General features: G+C 40.0%; 1 protein-coding gene across 9 annotated transcripts in view; it reads left to right on the top strand.

The window, feature by feature from the left end:
* The window catches only part of IPCEF1 (interaction protein for cytohesin exchange factors 1), a 154,032-nt gene that overhangs the window by 94,278 nt on the left and 39,676 nt on the right, over nucleotides 1-20,078 (top strand). For all 9 annotated transcript variants that reach the window (XM_029053651.1, XM_029053635.1, XM_029053642.1 and 6 more), the window contains 2 exons: nucleotides 17,670-17,743; nucleotides 19,466-19,537. In XM_029053651.1, coding sequence (XP_028909484.1) covers nucleotides 17,670-17,743; nucleotides 19,466-19,537 — 146 coding nt within the window. The remainder of the gene's footprint in view (nucleotides 1-17,669; nucleotides 17,744-19,465; nucleotides 19,538-20,078) is intronic.

Raw genomic sequence — 20,078 nt, 5'->3', positions numbered from 1 at the left:
AGGAGCTTATGCTCTAGTGGAGAAAGTTACTCTGTCCTTTCTCCAAATGAAGGATTCAACCAAAATGAACTATTATTCTCAATACAAGAAAAAGCCCTTCCTGGCCAGAATGAAGATTGATTCAGAAGTAAATTTCAGTTAGGGTGGGCTACAGGAAATAAGTGAGGTAAGCTGTTATCTCTAGATCATCACATGGTGGGGAAACCCCAAGCCTCTTTAAAGAGATATAGGTAGCACTACCCTTCTTAAAAATAACCACCACCTAGGGACCTCCCAAGATGGCCATATCCACCATATTATTATTATTATTATCATTATTATTATTATGATTGAAGAACCAGTTCCACTAGATCTCATTTTGGGCTAGTCACCCAGCAAAAAGTCCAAGGGACACTTTTTTTTTTGCCAGTGGCTACTTGTTTATAAGCTCAGAAAGGAAATTTTTTTAATGGTATTCATTAGGTGCTTACTACTTTACCAGGCACTGTACTAAATACTGGAGTAGACCTATGCTAATCTGGTTGGACACAATCCATGTCCAGCGTGAGGCTCACAGTATTAATCCCCACTTTACAGATAAGGTAGCTGAGGGGCAGAGCACATAAGTAATTTGCCCAAGGTCACACAGTAGGTAGGTGACGGACCCGGGATTAGAACCTAGGTCCTTCTGACTCTCAGGCTCATGCTATATCCATTAGGCCATGCTGATTCTCAATTTAAAAATTAAAGTTCAAAAATTTAAACTTATAAAAACACATTTTACAAGCCCTATATAGTCCTGGTGCAAATTTCCCTGGAGGGATGGAGGAAATGAGGGCAAGATTTCGTTAAGGGGGATGGGAAGGGCACATTAAAGCCACATTCCTATTTTTAGGTTCCGTTTATGGGTCTCTGATTTTCCTTTTTCTTCCTAAGAAGGTTTTGCTCTTAAGAAGATTTTGATGTCTCTTCTCTGAACATCTAAAGAGGATTTTTAACATAAATCTTATCTAGAACATATTGATGGACAGAATTTTACCAGTATTGACTTACATAACTATTTATTAGAGGTACAACTCTTAAATAGCTATATTTGGAATTTCTTGTATATCTTTTATTCATACAATTAGTAATTTGTTAACCATATAAATAAGGAACATATATAGAGCATTATAATGTATTCACAGAACATATGCCTTATATACATATAAGGTCTCTGAATCATGGCCCTCTGACTAAATCATGATTTTCATTGTGAATATTGGAACTAACATTAATGGGGAGTTGGTCAAAATTGCATCCCAGCTCCATTACTTGTTTGCTGTGTGACTCTGGTCAAGTCTCTTAACTTCTCTGTGCTTTTATATCCTCATTTCAAATTGGGATAAAATACCTATTCTCTCTCCTCCTTAAACTGTGAACCTTGTGGAATAGGGCTTAGGGCCAATCTGATATTCCTTTACATATAATACTTGTACCTAATTGTAGTTTACACATAATACCTGCTTAAATAAAATAATTAAGGTAGATTGCCATACTGTGTCAAACCAATATTCACTTCTCACCATCATCACATCTTCATCCTTGAAATGAGCACAACTCTTCTTTGTCCTATTTCCAGCAGTTCTCAGTATTTTTCAGCTGTACCAGGCATTGATCAATTTACAAAATATAAATTTGAGTTATTTTGAACTATATTTTTAAATTTTGGTAGTTTACAAAATCTCTCTCCTTCCTTTCTCTCTCTTTGCAATACCCTGCCCCTTTCTTTTGCTAATTTATTCCTTCATGAAAATTCTTCCTACACAGTGTTTCACAAACCTTGTGAAACCCTTATTTGTGAGCAGCAGGACCAGTTTGAGATCTTTATGTTTCTAGGGCCGGTGTAAAATAGGCCTTCTGTTTACCAGAGATGACATTAAGTGCTTAACAAATACCATAAAATAAAATGACAACACTTCTCTCTCCCCAGACTATGTGCCAGGCACTGTTCTAAGATCTGAGGTAGACACAAGGTAATCAGGTTGGACACAGTCCCACATGGGACTCACAGTTTTAATCCCCATTTTACAGATGAGGTAACTGAAGCACAAAGAAGTGAAGTGACTTGTCACGTGGCAGACAAGTGGCAGATCCAGGATTTAGAATGCAGCTTCTTCTGACTCCCAGATCTGTGCTTTATCCACTAAGCAATGCTGCTTTAGCGTGGGTGATAGAAATTTCTGGAATCAGAGCCCCTCTTGGAGCACAATTCCAATCCTATGGGCTCGAAGCCATGTTAAAAATTAAAGTAATTGGGATAAAGATGTGCCATTTTTACAATATTTGAAATATATCACATTAACTTCATTCAGTTGTATTTATTGAGTGCTTACTGTGTGCACACAAAACTTCTCTCTCTCTCTCTCTCTCTCACACACACACACACACACACACACACACAATTCCAGTCCAGAAATATCAAAGAGCTTTGCAATTACATGAAAATTATAGTGGCAGCCATTCAGTTTTATTGGTCATCATTCCACACTGGATGGAATCTTAATACTGACATTGTTGTTACAGTTCTCATTTGCAGAGAATTCAGGTTAAAACATTCTTCTTCACTCTCCCTCCTTTTCTTCTAGAATTTTCTCTCTCTCTCCTCTCTCTCCTTCTCTCTCTCTCTCCTTCTCTCTCTCTCTCTCCTTCTCTCTCTCTCCTTCTCTCTCTCTCTCTCCTTCTCTCTTTCTCTCCTTCACTCTCCTTTTCTCTTTTTTCCTTTTTGGTGGGTTTATGACTAAGAGCACTTCTGAGATGCTGTGGGATTCTCCAAATTTGTCTCATCCCATTTCTGTGTCCTTTAGTGAGCCTATTGGCCACGCCACAGAATCTGTTCCCGAGTATCTGTGTGTTACATGCCATCGTTAAATAGGCAGAACGCCAAGGCAGCATCAGAATGCACACGTCTTATGTTTAGACCACCCACTGCATGGTGTGTGAGGCCCCAACTCTCTTAGAACTTTTCTCCCCCTCGCCCACAGTAGCAGATCTTAAAGGTTATGAGGAAGGGAGAATGGTGCGGGGAGGTGTTACTAAGTGTCTAAAGAGTCTCACCCTGTTCACAATGTACAGCTTGTTGCATCACCTAAAAACCTGTAAAGAGCTTCTCAAATGAGATCCTCTAGACTCAGTCCTCTAGACTGTAAACTCTTCCTCTAGGCTTTTAGCTCACTATGGGCAGGGAATGTGTTTGTTTATTGTTATATTGTACTCTCCCAAGCGCTTAATACAGTGCTCTACACAGATTAAGCACTCAAAAAAAATGATTGAATGAATGAATGAATGAAGATCCTTCCAATCCTAATCCCGATTTTGGAAAATGCTGGTTTAAGGATTTTGGAGTTGTAACAACAGTAACTTGAGAGAGTTCTAGGGATCCAACCTTCTGGGCTGCAGTATCCGAGAGAGATCATATCAGGATACCCACCCCCATACTTAATAATAATAATTGTGGAATTTGTTAAGTACTTAATATGTCCCAGGAACTGTTGTAAGCACTGGGGTAGATACTAGATAGGTTGGACACAGTCCCTGTCCCACATATGGTTCAGTCTTAATCCCATTTTACAGATGAAGTAACTGAGGCATAGAGAAGTTAAGTGACTTGCCCAGGATCACACAACAGAGAAGTGGCAAAGTTGGAATTGGAACCCATATCCTTTTAACTCCCAGGCTTGTGCTCTTTCCACTAGGCCATGCTGGTCCAGGCTCAGAATTTTGTCTAGGCCAAGTTTCATCATATTCACCCCACAATTTTTTTCTCCTCATCTCATTCACACTTTTTTTTTTTCTGAGAAGCAGTTGTCATTGGTGTGGTACATCACTGCAAACCACAGTTAAGTGTTTTCTTCCTTTAGTAAGAACATCATTGCTTGAACATCATCTTTTTCCATTTTAATAGAGATGCAGAGTTGCCATTCAATATCTAAGATAGGTGAACCCTAATATTCTGTCCTCTCTCTCTCTCTCTCTCTGTCTCTGTCTCTCTCCTCACAGACACACACACACACACACCCCTCACTATAGAATATACATTTGCCGACATATCAAGAGTCTTTTGCTTCTAGGAAGCACAGAGCATGCAAGATATTCACCAAGGTATTTAGGAAATTTTTTTCAAATTGTGGTTGCATATCACAAGAATTTTCTTTAGTAATTTAATAATGATGATGGTATTTGTTAAGGCTTACTATGTGCCAAGCACTGTACTAAGCACTGGGGTGGATACAAACAAATCGATTGGACACAATCCCTGTCCCACTTGGGGCTCAAAGTCTCAATCCACATTTTACAGATGAAGTCACTGAGGCTCAGAGAAATGAAGTGACTTGTCCAAGGTCACACAGCAGACAAGTAGCAGAGTCAGGATTAGAACCCGTGGCCTTCTGACTCCCAGGCCCATGATCTATCCACTACATCATCCTTCTTGAAAGTCATCAAAGGTAGATGTGAATTTCAGAAATGGGTCACTGGAGTAGGGGACCCACTGCCTCCTACTAGCCAGTGTCTAGCGTGGCTTGGGTCTGGTCTCGGGAATCATGAACTCTCACAAAGGGATATACGTACAGGTGTCCAGTCACTTTTTGAACATTTCTGTGAAACGTTATTCAAACACAAAATCTTGGAAGTTCTGTAACCAGTGGCTGTTTCTAGTACTTTTTTAAAAAAATTTTTGGAATCCAAGCATTTGTCTGAAAGGGAACAGCTACTGCATGGTAGTTCTAACCCTCTGGACTCAACATGTTTTTGGACCTTATCTGCCATGTACCCTTCGCGCATATTGCTCTCACAGATTGCTTTTTAGAAAATATCTGTAGTTAGCAGGGATATAATTAGGCTTTGAATTATTCAGCATTTGCTTTGCAGGAAATGTGATTTGAATGAAAGTGAGTTCAACCACAGGTCTATTTTCCAAAGTCCCCCATCCAGGGCCAGATTGATTGAGGGGGCTTTAGGAGCAGTAGATCTTGGCCTTAGGTTAAGATGGTGTTCCCCGAACACCCCATAATAGTAATAATGATGGTGATAATAATAATAGTAATAATAATACTTATAGTATTTGTTAAGCACTTACTATGTGCCAAGCACTGTCCTAAGCCCTGGGGCAGTGCACATGGGACTCACAGCCCAAGTAGGAGGGAGAACAGGGGATGTGCCTACTAACTGTTATATTGTACTCTCCCAAACACATAGTACAGTGTTCTGCACACAGTAAGCGCTAAATAAATTTGACTGATTGATCAACTGAGAACAGGTATTGAATCCCTAATTTTCCCAAGAGGAAGCTGAGGCACAGCGAAGTTAACTGACCGTGCCAAGATCACACAGTGGTTACGCGCTGGAGCCGGGATTAGAACCCGGAGAAAAGGAGAAAAGCAATGAATCTAATCTTCATTCTTTGAAATAGACTTTTACTGCCCCTCAACTATGCGATAACCAGAAGAAATATGGGCATTTCACTAGGAACAAATTTCACCCACCGCTCCCCTGTCCTCTCTAAGTAATGAAAGGAATCGGGCTCCCCTTAGATCTTTAGCTGAGTGTGAGACCTGTGTTTGCTTTGTTTTTATTTGTTGTTGTTATTTAATCAATCAATCACATTTATTGATTTTAATGGTATTCAGTATTCATTCATTCAATAGTATTTATTGAGCGCTTACTATGTGCAGAGCACTGTACTAAGCGCTTGGAATGAACAAATCGGCAACAGATAGAGACAGTCCCTGCCGTTTGACGGGCTTACAGTCTAATCGGGGGAGACGGACAGACGAGAACAATGGCAATAAATAGAGTCGAGGGGAAGAACATCTTGTAAAAACAATGGCAACTAAATAGAATCAAGCATTTACTATGTGCCAGTCACTGAACTAAGCCCTGGGGTACATCCAGGCTAATCAGGTTGGTTAATCACGGTGTTAATCCCCATTTTACAGATGACTGTTTTTTTATGGCATTTGTTAAGCACTACTATGTACCAGGCATTGTACTAAGTGCTGGGATAGATACAAGATGATCCAGGTTGGGGGACACAGTCTACCTGATTAGCTTACATCTACCCCAGTGCTTAGTTCAGTGCCTGGCATATAGTAAGCACTTAATAAATACCATTAAAAATACCATAACCAATCAATCAATGGTGTTTATTGAGTGCCTACTGTGTACAGAGTGCTGTAATAAGTGCTTGGGACAGTACAACACAACAGAGTTGGTAATCATCTTCCCTGCCCACGACAAGCTTCAGTCAGATGGACATGAATATGAATCAGTAATTTATGGATCCGTACATAAGTACTGTAGGGCTAAGGGTGAGGTGGAGATGACCTGATTTTACGGATAGTGATGCTTATGTTGGGCAAACTCCCAAGCATTTGATTGTTTTTCCAAGCGATTATTCCCTTTCTCAACTCCATTAAGAATTGATTTCAGTCCTCCTAATGAAGAAGTCCTCCAGAGACACCCATTTACAGATAGCTCACTCTCTCAGCCCCGCACCCAATAAAGAAGAAGCCTGCAGCCGGGCCAGTAACAGTCAGATGTCACACCCTTTCTGGAAGGGATACATATGCTCTTAATTGCTTCTCTATGAGAAGCAGCATGGTCTAGTGGATAGAGCCAGGGCCTGGGAGTTGGAAGGTCATGGGTTCTAATCCTGGATCTGCCACTTGTCTGCTGGGTGACCTTGGGCAAGTCATTTCACTAATCTATGCCTCAGTTACCTTATCTGTAAAATGGGGATTGAGTCTATAAACCCCACTTGGGACAGGGACTGTGTTCAAACTGATTTGCTTGTATCCACCCCTGCGTTTAGTATAATGCCTGGCACATAGCAAGTGCTTAACAAATACCATTATTATTATTATGAATAATTACTATTAATGTGGATGTATCAGACTCTGGATGACCATTGGCACAGGCTCCAGCTAGGCCAAAATCAGGAGGACAAGTGAAAATTTTATGACTCTCTTTTGAGGGGAAAGATAATAATAATAATAATAATAATAATGCACTGTTCTATGCACTGGGGTAGATACAATTTAATCAGGTTGGACACATCCCTATCCCACATGGGGCTGGGACTCACACTCTTATCGCCATTTTACAGATGCGGTAACTGAGGCACAGAGAAGTGAGATAACTTGCCCAAGATCACAAAACAGACTTGTGGCAGAGCAGGGATTAGAACCCAGGTCCTTCTAACTCCCAGGCCCATGTTCTATCCACTAAGCTACGCTGCTCCTCCTTTGATGCCCAAAGAGAATGGAGCATCAACAGTGGAGGAGAAGCAGGAGAACTGTGGACCTTATCATTTGGAAAAAAAGAATGATAAAGCAGTTTTGGAACCCGCTGTTGTAATATGAGTGTTAACGGTGCCAAAGACTCTTTCAGCGTGGCTGTTTAAAGCCTTCTTTTATGCCCTGTGGAGTCTTGAGATTGGCATCATAAAAAGAGAAATGATTTCCTTGGATGGGAAGGGTGGAGGGTAGGAATGATCAAATTGAACATTTTTAAAGGTTTAATTCACATGCATTTGAACATTCGGGAGGCAGCTGTGGAAGCTGGGATGGTCTTTCGGGAAAAAGTGGTGGGAAGTTTCTTCTCTGATTACTGAAAAGGAACCTGGGGGCGGAAGGGAGCCCAAGCAGCTGCTGGAGGGAAATGCCAGAAGAATAATGAAAAGGGAAATGGGGAGGATGGATCTAAAAGAGAAAAGGTTTTTATATAAAGAATTTTTAAAGCAGCAGCCAGGTTGAGCCCAGGAGGAAAGTGTGTGATGAAGAAGAAACCTAAGAAACTTTTACTTCACATAAGTTGAATCTGGAAGGGAAAAAATTTGGATAGTTCATGGATTGTGAAGCATAGGAAACAGAGAAAATATGTTTGTCAGAATCAATAAAGAGAAAAATGTGCAAGAGAAGGTAGTAAGGAGAAGAAAACCCAGAGTTTTGGATAATGTGGAAGAAGATGATTTTTCATTCACTAGGAGTGTTTATTAGTGATGAGGTGACAGCTTTAAAAGTGTGTCAAACAGGTCTGTCTAATAGGCTGCCAAGGAAAAGACCAGAACTGCAAAACCTAGGTTGCTTTACTGAGCACTTAATCTCTTCGGCTCTCGACTAAGCACTTGGGAGAATACAATATAGTAGACGTGATCCTTGCCCCCAAGGAATTTATATTCTAAAAATGTTTTTAGAATCGAGAAGCAGCATGACCTAGTAGATAGAACACCGGCCTGAAAGTCAGAAGGATCTGGGTTCTCATACCGCTCTGCCACTTGTCTGCTGCGTGACCTTGGGCAAATCACCTCACTTCTCTGTGACTCAGTTGCCTCATCTGTAACATGGGGATTAAGACTGTGAGCCCCATGCTGATTGATTGATGTGGGACAGAGACTGTGTTCAATCTGATTAGTTTGTATCTATTTCAGTATTTAATAGTGCCTGGAACATAGTAACTGCTTAATGAATAGAATTAAAAAAAAAAAAAAGCAAAAAACCCCCACAACCCTTACCTCCCAGAATCTTGTGGGAGTTTGACTCCCCTGACAATAGTGGGAAAGGTGCACTCTCCAGAGGGAGTGACTGACTTCTCTTCAGAGTGAACTCTGGGAAAAAAGCCTCTGTTTGTGGTATAATACTTTAGCTCCTGGTTTTCTGTTTCTACCATCTGGAAAGTGACTGAAGAAATCATCCATGTAGTGAGGTATTTCTCTCTTTTTAAAGTATACTTGTGGTAAAAAAAAAAAAAAAGCAGTATGACCTAAGGAAAGAGCATGGGTCTAGGAGTCAGAAGACCTTGGTTTTAATCTCAGTTCTGCTACCTGTCTGCTATGTAACCTTGGACAAGTCACTTCTCTGTGTCTAGGTTATCTCTTCCTTAAATGGGGATTAAATCCTTCTCCCTCTAATTTAGACTGTGAGCCCTCTGTGGGACAGAAACTGTGCCCAACCTGATTATCTTGTATCTATACCAGTGCTTAGAATAGTGCTCAACATATAGTAAGTGTTTAACAAATACCAATTTAAAAAGGCAGGTTAATTTGGGATTATTTTCATCCCCTTTGTCAAGGGAAAGACCTAGGTTACCCATTTGATCCAAGTGTATGTAATGAAGCAATGAAACTTTTCATTTCCATCTTTAAACTTCAGTAGCTGCAAATATATCCTCTCTCAGGATATATAACTTGAAGAGTTTCCAGTACTCTACCAGTCTCAGTTGTGGGAGGGAGAGTCAAGCAGAGGCATACCAATTCCATTCCTAGCTTGGGCAGTGGTTAAGGAGTGGAAAACAATTTGCTACAAGTCAAAACTCACCTGTGCTGGGCAGTAGTAGGGAGCGAGTCTAGGGTGGAGACTCAAGTTGACTGTGCGGAAGGAGGCAATGGTAAACCATTTCCATATTTTTACCAAGAAAACTCTGGATACATTAAAAGAATGATTGCGATGGAAGTGGGGCATTCTGGGAGAGATGTGTCCATGGAGTTGTTACACACTGGAGACGATTCAACAGCATAAGACAAGACAAGTTGTAAATATAATTTTGTAAACTTCAGTCTCTGTGCACCCACTGCCCCAACTCAGCAATGATATTCTTTCCTATTTCCAATATTGATTCTATCTTGACTCAGGCCATCCTTCTGTCTGGGAATCTACTTGAGCCATAATTACTTTGCAGTTAGCAGATGGATCTTGGCCAATAATTCTTAGTGGCACTGAATATTTAGCAGTTCCTATGTTTGTTATTTTTGTTATTTTGAGTCCGAGCTCAGTATTATAAAGCTAAATAGCACAGTCTCCATCTCCTGTAGGAAAATTTTCCTAGTTCAGTGATTTTGAAAACTTGTAGCTGTCAATCATTGTCATATTTATGAAAGGGAAGGGACACTAGTTGTTGATGTGTATTTTATGAGAAAGTGGGATTATAGAGTTGTTCAGAGGAAAGCGAAAGATGAGGCTGGGACGATCAACACAAGGGATAAAGAAGTAATGGTGGCAAAACCAGGCAGAGTAAGGGGAAAGGGAATACAGTATTTGGAGAAGCAGCATGGCCTAGTGGAAGCAGTGCAGGCCTGGGAGTCAGGAAACCTGGGTTTTAATCCTAGCTTCTCCCCTTACCTCCTGTATGACCTGGGACGTGTCACTTAAATGCTTTGTGTCTGTTTCCTCATCTGTATAATGGAGACTAAATATCTGTTCTCTGCCTCTTAGATTATTAGTCCCATTTTGGGAAGGTACTGTGCCCTATCTGATTATACTGTTTTTACCTCCGTGCTTAGCACAGTGTTTAGCACATAGTGAGCTCTTAACAAACAACACTGATATTATTATTATTACTACTATTACTGAGAATACATGCAACTGTAACATTGATTTCAAGGATGATTTCAAGCTTTATTAGGGTCCTAAAAGGACTCATTTTTAGCACTCAAGACAGATGATTTTTTGCACTCAAGCCCAGAGGTTCTGACTTTATTTAGAGTGTCCCCACAGGAGCTCATTGGACAGTAGTAAGATGGGAATCCTGCCATGATCCTACCCACTAAAAGTGTGCTGCAACCAACATTGCTTTGATGCTTATGCATTAAAACAAAAACCATAAGAAATATCATACTTGACTATAGTGACAGGATTGTAATAATAAGAATGATAATTGTGGTAATTATTAAATGCTTACTAAATACCAAACACTGTGCTAAATTCTGGCCAGGTACAAAATCATCAGGCTGGATGTAGTCCCTAGCCCAACTAGGGCTCACATTCTAAGGGGAAGGGAGAACAGGTGTTTCACCCCCATTTTACAGATGAGGAAACTGAAACACAGAGAAGTGAAATGATTTGCCCAAGATCACACAGCAGGTGAGTGTAGCAGAGGTGGGATTGGAACCCAGATTCCCTGACTTCCCGATCTGTGCTCTTTGCACTAGACTATGCTGCTTCCCCATCTTTGTAACCTGACATTTTGTCTCCAAAGGTGATACCAAAGGATACATCCTGGGCCTCTCTCTCACCTATGAATTTATCTGTTTTGAATCTATTGATATGTTCTCCTTTTGATAATTAATTTTATGTTTTACTACCTGCTCCTTAAATATTGAGCATATCACCTTCATCCTTCAATGGAAGCCCTTTTGTCTTGTGGTGTGGACAATGGACAATGGTCCACACTGACTGCCCCTTTCATGAATTTATCAACTTCATTCAAGGTCTCTCATGTCCTTTCTCTGCATTTATCATTCCAGACTGAAGAATCCTTATCTTTTCAGTCATTCCTCAAATGCAATCTGCCTCCATAAATCTATTAAATATATAACTTCAGGAAAAGGGCACTACTCAAAATATTTTTTTTTTGTCAGTCAGTAGTATTTATTGAGTGATTACTGTGTGCAAACCACTCTACTAAGCACTTGGGAGAGTGCAGTACAGCAAAGTTGGTAGACATTCCCTGCCCTATACACCCAGGTTAGAGAGTAATGTTTCCCACAGGCATTACAGGATAGCTTAGAACCAAAAAGTTTAAACTGGTGTTAACAATAATGGTGACAATAACTGTGGCATTTGTTAAGCACTTACTATGTAAAAAAGACTATGATAGGTAGTGGGGTAAAGTCAAGATAATCAGGTCCTGTCCCAGGCCTGACACAGGGCTCTCAGTCTAAAGAGGAGGGAGAACAGATATTGAATCCATTTTGCAGGTGAGAAAACTATGGTCCAGAGAAGTAAAGTGACTTACCCAAGGTCACACCACAGGAGAATGGCAGAGCTGGAATTAGAACCCAGGGCCTCAAACTCCCAGGCCCGTGCTCTTTCCACTAGGCCACATGGCTTCAGGACTGCCTGGAAGCTGAGAAACAAACTTGATGACCTCATGGGGTCAATTCCGGACTTTGTACTACAGTTATTCTGAAGGGTAAGGATAAAAGGCCATCTTTCAGCATGATATCTTCCAGGGATCCAGCAATCAATAGTATATACTGAGCACCCACTGTGTGCAGAGCACAACACTAAGAAGCACTTGGGAAAGTACAATAGGATTAATGGACATGAACCCTGTCCTTGAGGAACTTACAGTCTAATGGGGGACAGCTCTGCTTGGAATAATTTGCCTAAATGACCAGAAATTTCTAAGTTGGCTAATAACCCCTAGCACTCTGGGATGAGGCATTTCCGGGAAGAGGGGGACCGATTGCAGAAAGATTTGCAAAAAGCTGAGTCCTGGGGGCAGAAGCCCAGCAGATGATCATTAGTGGGAGCAAATGCAGGGAAAAATAATGCCTACAATGGAGGCTTGACGGGACATAGGCTCAGAGTTGGGGAGAACTGTTGGTTGGAACCACCTGTTTGATGTGTGGCCATTGCCCAGGAAGCCAGCTGAACTCTCTCCAACACTGGGAAAGGGGATGGAATACAAAAGGGAAACCTTGGTGCGGCCCTGCCTGGAACACTCTGTGTGGTTCCCAGTGCTTTTGCTTAGAAAAGGCTGAGCAGACCTGGAGCAGACCCTGATCAGGGCAACTACGGTGATCAGTGGGGAAGCAGTGTGGTCTCGTGGAAAGAGCACAGCCTTGGGAATCAGAGGAGCTGGGTTTTAATCTCAGCTCTGTCATGTACCTGCTGTGTGACCTTGGACCAGTCATTTCATTTCCTCTGTGCCTCACTTCCCTCATCTGCAAAATAGGGATTCAATATCTCATCTCCTTCCTATTTAGAGATCCAGGGGACCTGAATATTTTGTGTCTACCCCAGAGCTTAGTACACTGCTTGCCACATATTAAGTGCTTAACAAATGTTATTATTATTATCAGAGACTGTAGACTGGAAGCTTACTGTGGGCAGGGAATGAGTCTATATACTCTGTTGTATTTTTTTCTGTTGTTTTTATTTACCCTCTTGCTCCTGTAGTTGCAAGATAGTATGCAGCACTGTAGGATACAATTTATGCTATTACAATATGGCTTAATCCAATTTGCTCCTACTCATTTTTAAAAATGACTTTCCCATTTAATCCTTCATTTGTCAGTCTTTCTTTAGCTCTTTTTCATTTGCATCAGTCTGTTGATCATTTCTGTCTAAGTTCATATGCACTCACATTTTCTTAAAGAAAGATTTGGGGGTATGTGCAGATCTTGAGAAATTTTGTCATAGCTACTCAAATATAATTTTTTTAAGAGGAACTATAATTTAGACTGAAAGGCAACAGTACCTAAAAACACCAGAATTCTCTTCTGACTAGGGGTTAATGTGATCTATGGAGACTGTACTCTTACGTTTTCCCAAAGAGATACCCCTGTCCTCCCTCCTGACTTTATAAGAAGAAGAATAAAATTGATAGCATAATAATAATTATGATAATTTTGGTACTTATAAAGTGCTTACTCTGTCAAGCACTGTATTAAGCATTAGGGTAGATATATGATAATTAGGTCCTGTACGGGGCTCACTGTCCACATAGGAGGGAGAACAGATATTGAATCCACATTTTGCAGATGATGGAATTGAGGCACAGAGAAATTCATGCTTTTCATTCATTCAAACATATTTATTGAGTGCTTACTGTGTGCAGGGCACTGTACTAAGTGCTTGGAAAGTACAGTTCAACAACAGAGACAATCCATACCCAATAATGGGCTCACAATCTAAGTGAATTGCCCAAAATCACAGAGTAGAGAAGAGGTGCAGCCAACTTTAGATCTTGGGTCTCCTGACTCCCTGGCCTGTTCTCTTTCCACTAGGTCATGCTGCTTCAAAAACAGGAAAACTGCTGTACTTGAGAGTAATAATGTGACTTGTATTTATATAGTTCCTTCCTACAAAGAACTCCAGACACAATCTAATTCATCTTCTCAATTTCCTTATGAGGAAGGACACTGATCCCATTTCATTAATGAGGGAAGAGGTAGAATTATTAGGTGAGGAAATCTAAGGGAATCACACAGTTCCCATGTATTGCTAAATTTGGAAATGATCATGTAGCCTCCCCTCTTTCCTTCTAACCCTGAAGTTTGTAATATTTGGAGAATACTTTTTACTAAACATTGTCATACAAATCTTTAGCCCTTCCCAATATTCCAGATCTTTAACTCCCCCCTGAAACTCCCAGTGCTCCATCACCTCCATCCTGCCCCTCTCTCATCCCTGAATAACTTGACAACTACATTTTTTAAGAAATTCAAAACCATCAGGCAATCAATCACTCGTGTTTAGTAAGCTCTTACTGTGTGCAGAACACTATGCGAAGAGTTTAGGAGGTTACAGTATAATAGACTGGGTTTGAGCTTCCTCAAATCTACCTCTCACCCACCCATGCTCCCTCCTACCCAGCATCTACACTCTCATCCTCCTTGGTCATATTTCAAGAGGGGATTCCTCATTTCTCTCCTAAATCCTCACAAACTTTGACAGTTCCATAATCCTCCCCATTTTTCAAGCCTATAACCTTGACAGTAGCTACGTCTTTGTCTTCTCTTTTAATCCCCAAATTCAGTCAATGGCTAAGTTCTGTTGGTTCTTAATTCACAGAAATTTCCAGAATCTTCCTCTTCATCCAAACTGTCACCTCGATAGTCCAAGCACTTGTAATATCTTGGCTAAACTACTGCATCAGACTCCTCACTGGCCCACAGCCTACATTCTCTCCCCTTCCTATTCCATACTTAATTCTGCTGCTTGGATCATTTGATATAAACATCATTCTGGACAAGACTCCCCACTTCTCAGAAACCTCCAGTGGTGGCCTCTTTTTCTCTGCATCAAATAAAAACTCTTTGACTTCAAGGGACTTTGACTTCCATTTATCACCTCTTTTCTCACATCTTGCACGCTTCGTTTATTTCACACCAATGTACTTGCTCACTCTCTCATCTCACTCATCTCATCTCACTCTCATCATTTCCACTGCTAACTCTGGCTCACATTCTCCCTACTGCTTGAAATACTCCTCCTTTATATACAACAGACTACAGATCTCCCCATCTTCAAATTCCTTCTGAAATCACATCTCCTCCAGGAGACCTTTCCTTAATTAATCTCTCACCTCTCCACCCTATATTCCCCACATCTGACACTTCCAAACCATCTAAGCACTTGGGTACTCACATTCCCCCATAGCACTTAGGTACATTCTTTGTACTCTGTTAGTTCCTCCTCCCTGTAAATTATATTTAGTTTCTGCTCACTCTTCCTAGATTGTAAACTCCTCGAGGGGAGGGATTTGATCTACTAAGTCTCTTGTACTTTTTCAAGCACTTAGCTCTGACACTTGTCAGCTGTGTGACTGTGGGCAAGTCACTTAACTTCTCTGTGCCTCAGTTACCTCATCTGTAAAATGGGGATTAACTGTGAGCCTCACTTGGGACAACCTGATTACCCTGTATCTACCCCAGTGCTTAGAACAGTGCTCTGCACATAGTAAGCGCTTAATAAATACCAACATTATTTCACATGATAGACCCCAGTAATTACTATTAATTGACTGATTGACAGTAATTGCACCTTGATCTTGGGAAAAGATCCAGTGAAAATTCAAGGAAAGAGGAACTTAAATAAACCCAGATATTCAGAACTGAACCTTCACTTGGACAAAGGGCTCATTTCCAGAGTTAGTGACCTGATTCTTTGGTACATTCCAGAATTACCTTTAAAAATCTAATACAATATTTTTAGAATTAATTGATGGAGGGGCCTGCTTTTTTCAATTAATCCAATTCCTTGAGGATAAGCTATGAGGCTGAGCATTTTAATGGGAGAAAGAGACCAGGTTTTGACTGACAAACCTTTGATTCCTCAGATTACTTTGGTTCCCCAAGAAATGCTTGACATTTTCTCTTTCAGGGATTAGAAAAATAGGGGGAAAATGAAAACTCGTTTCTTGCTTCCCCTGTTCATTGTGGACAAGGAATGTGTCTATGAAGTTTGTTATACTGCACACTCTCAAGAGTTTAGTCAAGTGCTATACCCACAGTAAGCACTGAATAAATATGACTGGTTGAGCCGAGTACAATATTGTGAGGCTTAGAGATTATATACTTAAAATAGATCATCTTTGATTAGCAGACTCTGTGTTCTTATTTCTAGATAGGAGTGAGAGTAATTGACAATAACAGACTAATATGAGGAAGAAAAGCCAGGGATGAGAGGGGTGAAAGGAAAATACAAAAACAACAGATTGAAATAGCTTCCGCGGAGTTAAATTGCCTAAAGAAGGGGTTAAATGTCTGAAATTTAAAGAGAAGATACACAAATATTAACATCGGTTGAGGCTCCCATTCATGAATGATTCATTCACCCCGAATTATAATAGAATTCATGTAAATAACATTCCAAAGATAATTGTGAATAACAATCACTATTCAATGGGATTAGGGCTAGAGCAGCACAGGTGCAAAAAAAATTTGATTTTAGTTCAAGGTACTATGGTGTAAAGAAAAACTGTTTCTTGCCCTAAGGTAATGTATGCTGGCCTCCAATTGTTTCAAAAGCTTTAAATATTCACTGCAAAGTCTTTGTTCTTTCTTTTCAAATTGCCCAGCCGAATATTGCCTCTTGCATCACACTCGAAACTTTGTAGGGGAATTTTGTTTTCATAAAAACCAAGGATTTAATTTTAAAAGCCATACATGTGGAAATAAGCATATGGAATATTGTGAGCCCTATGTGGGACAGGGAATGTGTCCAAATTAATTAACTTGTATCTACCCCAGTGCTTAGAGCAGTGCCTGGCACATAGTAAGCATTTAAGAAATACCACAGTTCTGTGTTTCCTTTTCACTTCTCAATTCTACCAGTGCATCTTACCACTTCAATTTCTGTACAAGCCAGACTGTCTTTCTGAATCATTCTTTTTGCACCCAGAAAAAATTGGTCTGGGTGGGCTTTTCATATCAGGCTTCCCTCTATTCTTGCACTGTAATTTAATCTGGTTTAACCAGATAGTGACTAGATCCATCCCGTCTCCATCTGTCTGTGGAGTTGTAACAAACTCTTCCCTATTTGGTAAGGACAAAATGAATCCACTTAAGTTGTCAGGAAAAAGCACTAGTCTGCTTCAAACAAAATGCCAGTTCTGTAAATTTTGGAAAAGCAGAAGTGTGCAATCTTCTGCCAAAAGTTAACTCAGTAGCATTTTTCAGTAAATAAATAAGTGAAGCTTGATTCTGTAGAGCATTCAGATCTTCTGCATGGAAATGGCTTTTCTAGTGGCCAGGAAGTAAGTGAAGTCAGTGAAAATGAAAAGAAAGTAAATGGAGAGAATCCGTGGGCCAGGCTATACTGGAAGGTCCCTGAGGGTGGACACAGAGATAACATTCAATCAATCAATCATATTTGTTGAGCACTTAAAATAGAGTTGGTAGACGAGTTCTCTGCCCACAACGAGCTTACAGTCTAGAAGTAGTAACTGTATTGTTTTCTTTCAAGTGTTTGGTACAGTGCCCTGCCTACAGTAAGGGCCAATAAATAGCATTGGTTAACAGATGATAAATGAAGTTATAGACTTTTTCATGGATTTTTTTTCATATAAGTGGACTATTTTTATGACACATTTTGAAAATTTTGCTTTTTGTTTTGAACTCATGGTCTAGTTTCAATATCTGTCCTTTTAAGCTCACTTGTAGTTATGATTTTATATTTAGAAGCTGTAAAATGTACTTTTTATAGGCAGAGAAAGCTGATGGATTCATCAACCTACCTGAATTCATTGTGGACAGAGCAACGGAGTCCAAAAAAAAGCAGTGAGTTGTTATTCTATCTAGAATCTGAATGATCTAAAGTGGTGTTTCTCGAACTGGGGGTCATGGGAGAGAGTTCATTTGGGGTGAGGAACCTGAAGCTGCAGAACTCTGCAGATTATCAGTGGTGGAAGGATGGAAGCTGTGGGCTCCGTACCAACAAGACAAGCTTCAGTAACCCATGGTCCCCTTCCTAGATTCACTTGCTTCTGGTCTTGGAAATCTATTTTAGGGCCAAGAGAGAATCAATGTACTGAGAACTTCTAAATAATTGTTAGGGGTTGGACCTCCAAATGAATTGCAAGCTTGAACTTTGTGTATGGCATGTTCGTGTGTGTATATATATGTGGAGTGGCAAGGTGAGTGAGGAATTTTATGAGAAGAATACTATAAGAATTAGTGAACTAATTCTGTTCCTGAACCTGTATTAGGAAAAAGATAATTGAAATAAGTGATGTATGGAAATATTATGAATGTGAACCATGTTAAACTGTATGAATGTTACACATATATGAATATCAGGATTGATAGGATCAGTAAACTGTTGGAACTCGCATTTTGTAAAACAGAATAAAGAATTCATTTAAAAATTCCTCCACAAAGCACAGTATATCTATTTTCTGTGATTCCATGGATCTGCAAATTAGCCAACCCTTCTTGTCAGAGAAGACCCAGAGTTCATATGATAAAGTCTTGACCTATATATAAGCAACTAAATAAAAATCAGAAAGTCTTGGCAAATAAGGTCTTTTGCTTTTCACGTCATCCTGCCATAGAGCTACTGTTTCATTGCTCATGTCTTAGCAAGGAGGTCACTGAGGCCGTTTAGCTATCTGGGTCAAACATGTTTTTGATCACAGATTTGATAGGATTAATTTCCAGTAGAAATTTTCAAAGGCTGGGTTGAATTGTCTTCTGCTGAAATTTAAGCCCATTTCTCCTACCACTGACAAGTGGGTACACCTTGGGCCTAGGAGTCAAAAGGACCTGGGTTCTAATCCCAGCTGCACTACTTTTGTGCTTTGTGACCTTGGGAAAAATCATTTAACTTCTCTGTGCCTCAGTTACGTCATATGTAAAATAGGGATTAAGACTGTGAGCCCCATGTTGGACATGGACTGTGTCCAGTCCAATTTGCTTGTGCTCACCCCAGGGCTTAGTACAGTGCCTGGTACATAATAAGCACTTAAATTCCACAATCATTATTATTCCACTTTGTCCATTTTGGGGTTGGTCATGGAGGATGACAAGTCAACAACTACCCCTTAAAAAAAGCACAGGCTTTAAGCTTGAAGACAACAAATGATGCCACCTTATGCTTGTGCCTTGCTCTTGTGCAAGAAGCACAACTCCGATTCCTTTATGCTTTCTCTGTACGACCTATTGTCCATTATTTTCGTCACTTTTGTTGTTCTCTTCTAGGCTGTCTCCATTTTTTTCACAATCATTTTAAAATTAGATGGTCAGAACTGCATTTAACATTTGAATATGTCTCTGATCAGTGGATAGTGCTTTTTCCTGCTGCAGATAATATAATCCAGACCTAACTTCCAAATGCCTGTGAGAATCAGGACATTGAACTATACATTTCTAATTTCATTGAGTTAATAAAAAATGTAGAGTAAGATTAAGGAATGGGACTTCATTAGATATAGAAAGTCATAAATTGACTAACTTCTAGTTGATGTAACCTTCTCCATATGTGTGTTTTATTTTTCCATTAAGCGCCTTTAAGATCAGCCATCCACAGATCAAGACTTTCTATTTTGCAGCGGAAAATGTTCAGGAAATGAATGTGTAAGTATGAATTTAAATTATAAAGGGTATAAGTTAATATTGGACCCAAAACACCTAAAATTTTTGCCTTTGAGTGTTTTCTTTCTGATGCTTCTGATGATTCATTCCCCAGTGTTGACTTCACTTTGAAAAAGGTATTGGATCAGGGAAAAAAAGCACATGAGAGATTCTTCCAGAGAGGCATTCAATTCGATGGGTGAAAACCAAGGTCATTTTAATGGTTCAGCACTTTAAGGGCTGTTACTTTTCAGTAGAAACCAAACACGGGGGAGGTCACCTAATCCACCTTTCTGTTTCAAAGCAAGCTGCAGAAACCACTTCAGAGGGTACCCAGGTGGACACTTCACAAAGAGGAAGAGGGTATAGATTAACTAATTATCTGCCATGAAGGTAAAGATTAGCAACATAGAAATGGAATTTTCACCTTTAATTTTTACCATTGGAAAGTTCTTCCTTACATCTAACTTTAACTCAACTTGCTGCATTTAAACGCAGTTCTCTTAGCTATGTTTTTCTAAATGTGCATGATATCCCAGAGTGG

Source organism: Ornithorhynchus anatinus, chromosome 2 (assembly GCF_004115215.2).
Source record: "Ornithorhynchus anatinus isolate Pmale09 chromosome 2, mOrnAna1.pri.v4, whole genome shotgun sequence".
In the NCBI taxonomy this organism is placed as follows: domain Eukaryota; kingdom Metazoa; phylum Chordata; class Mammalia; order Monotremata; family Ornithorhynchidae; genus Ornithorhynchus; species Ornithorhynchus anatinus.
This window is presented reverse-complemented; position numbering and strand designations above follow the sequence as displayed.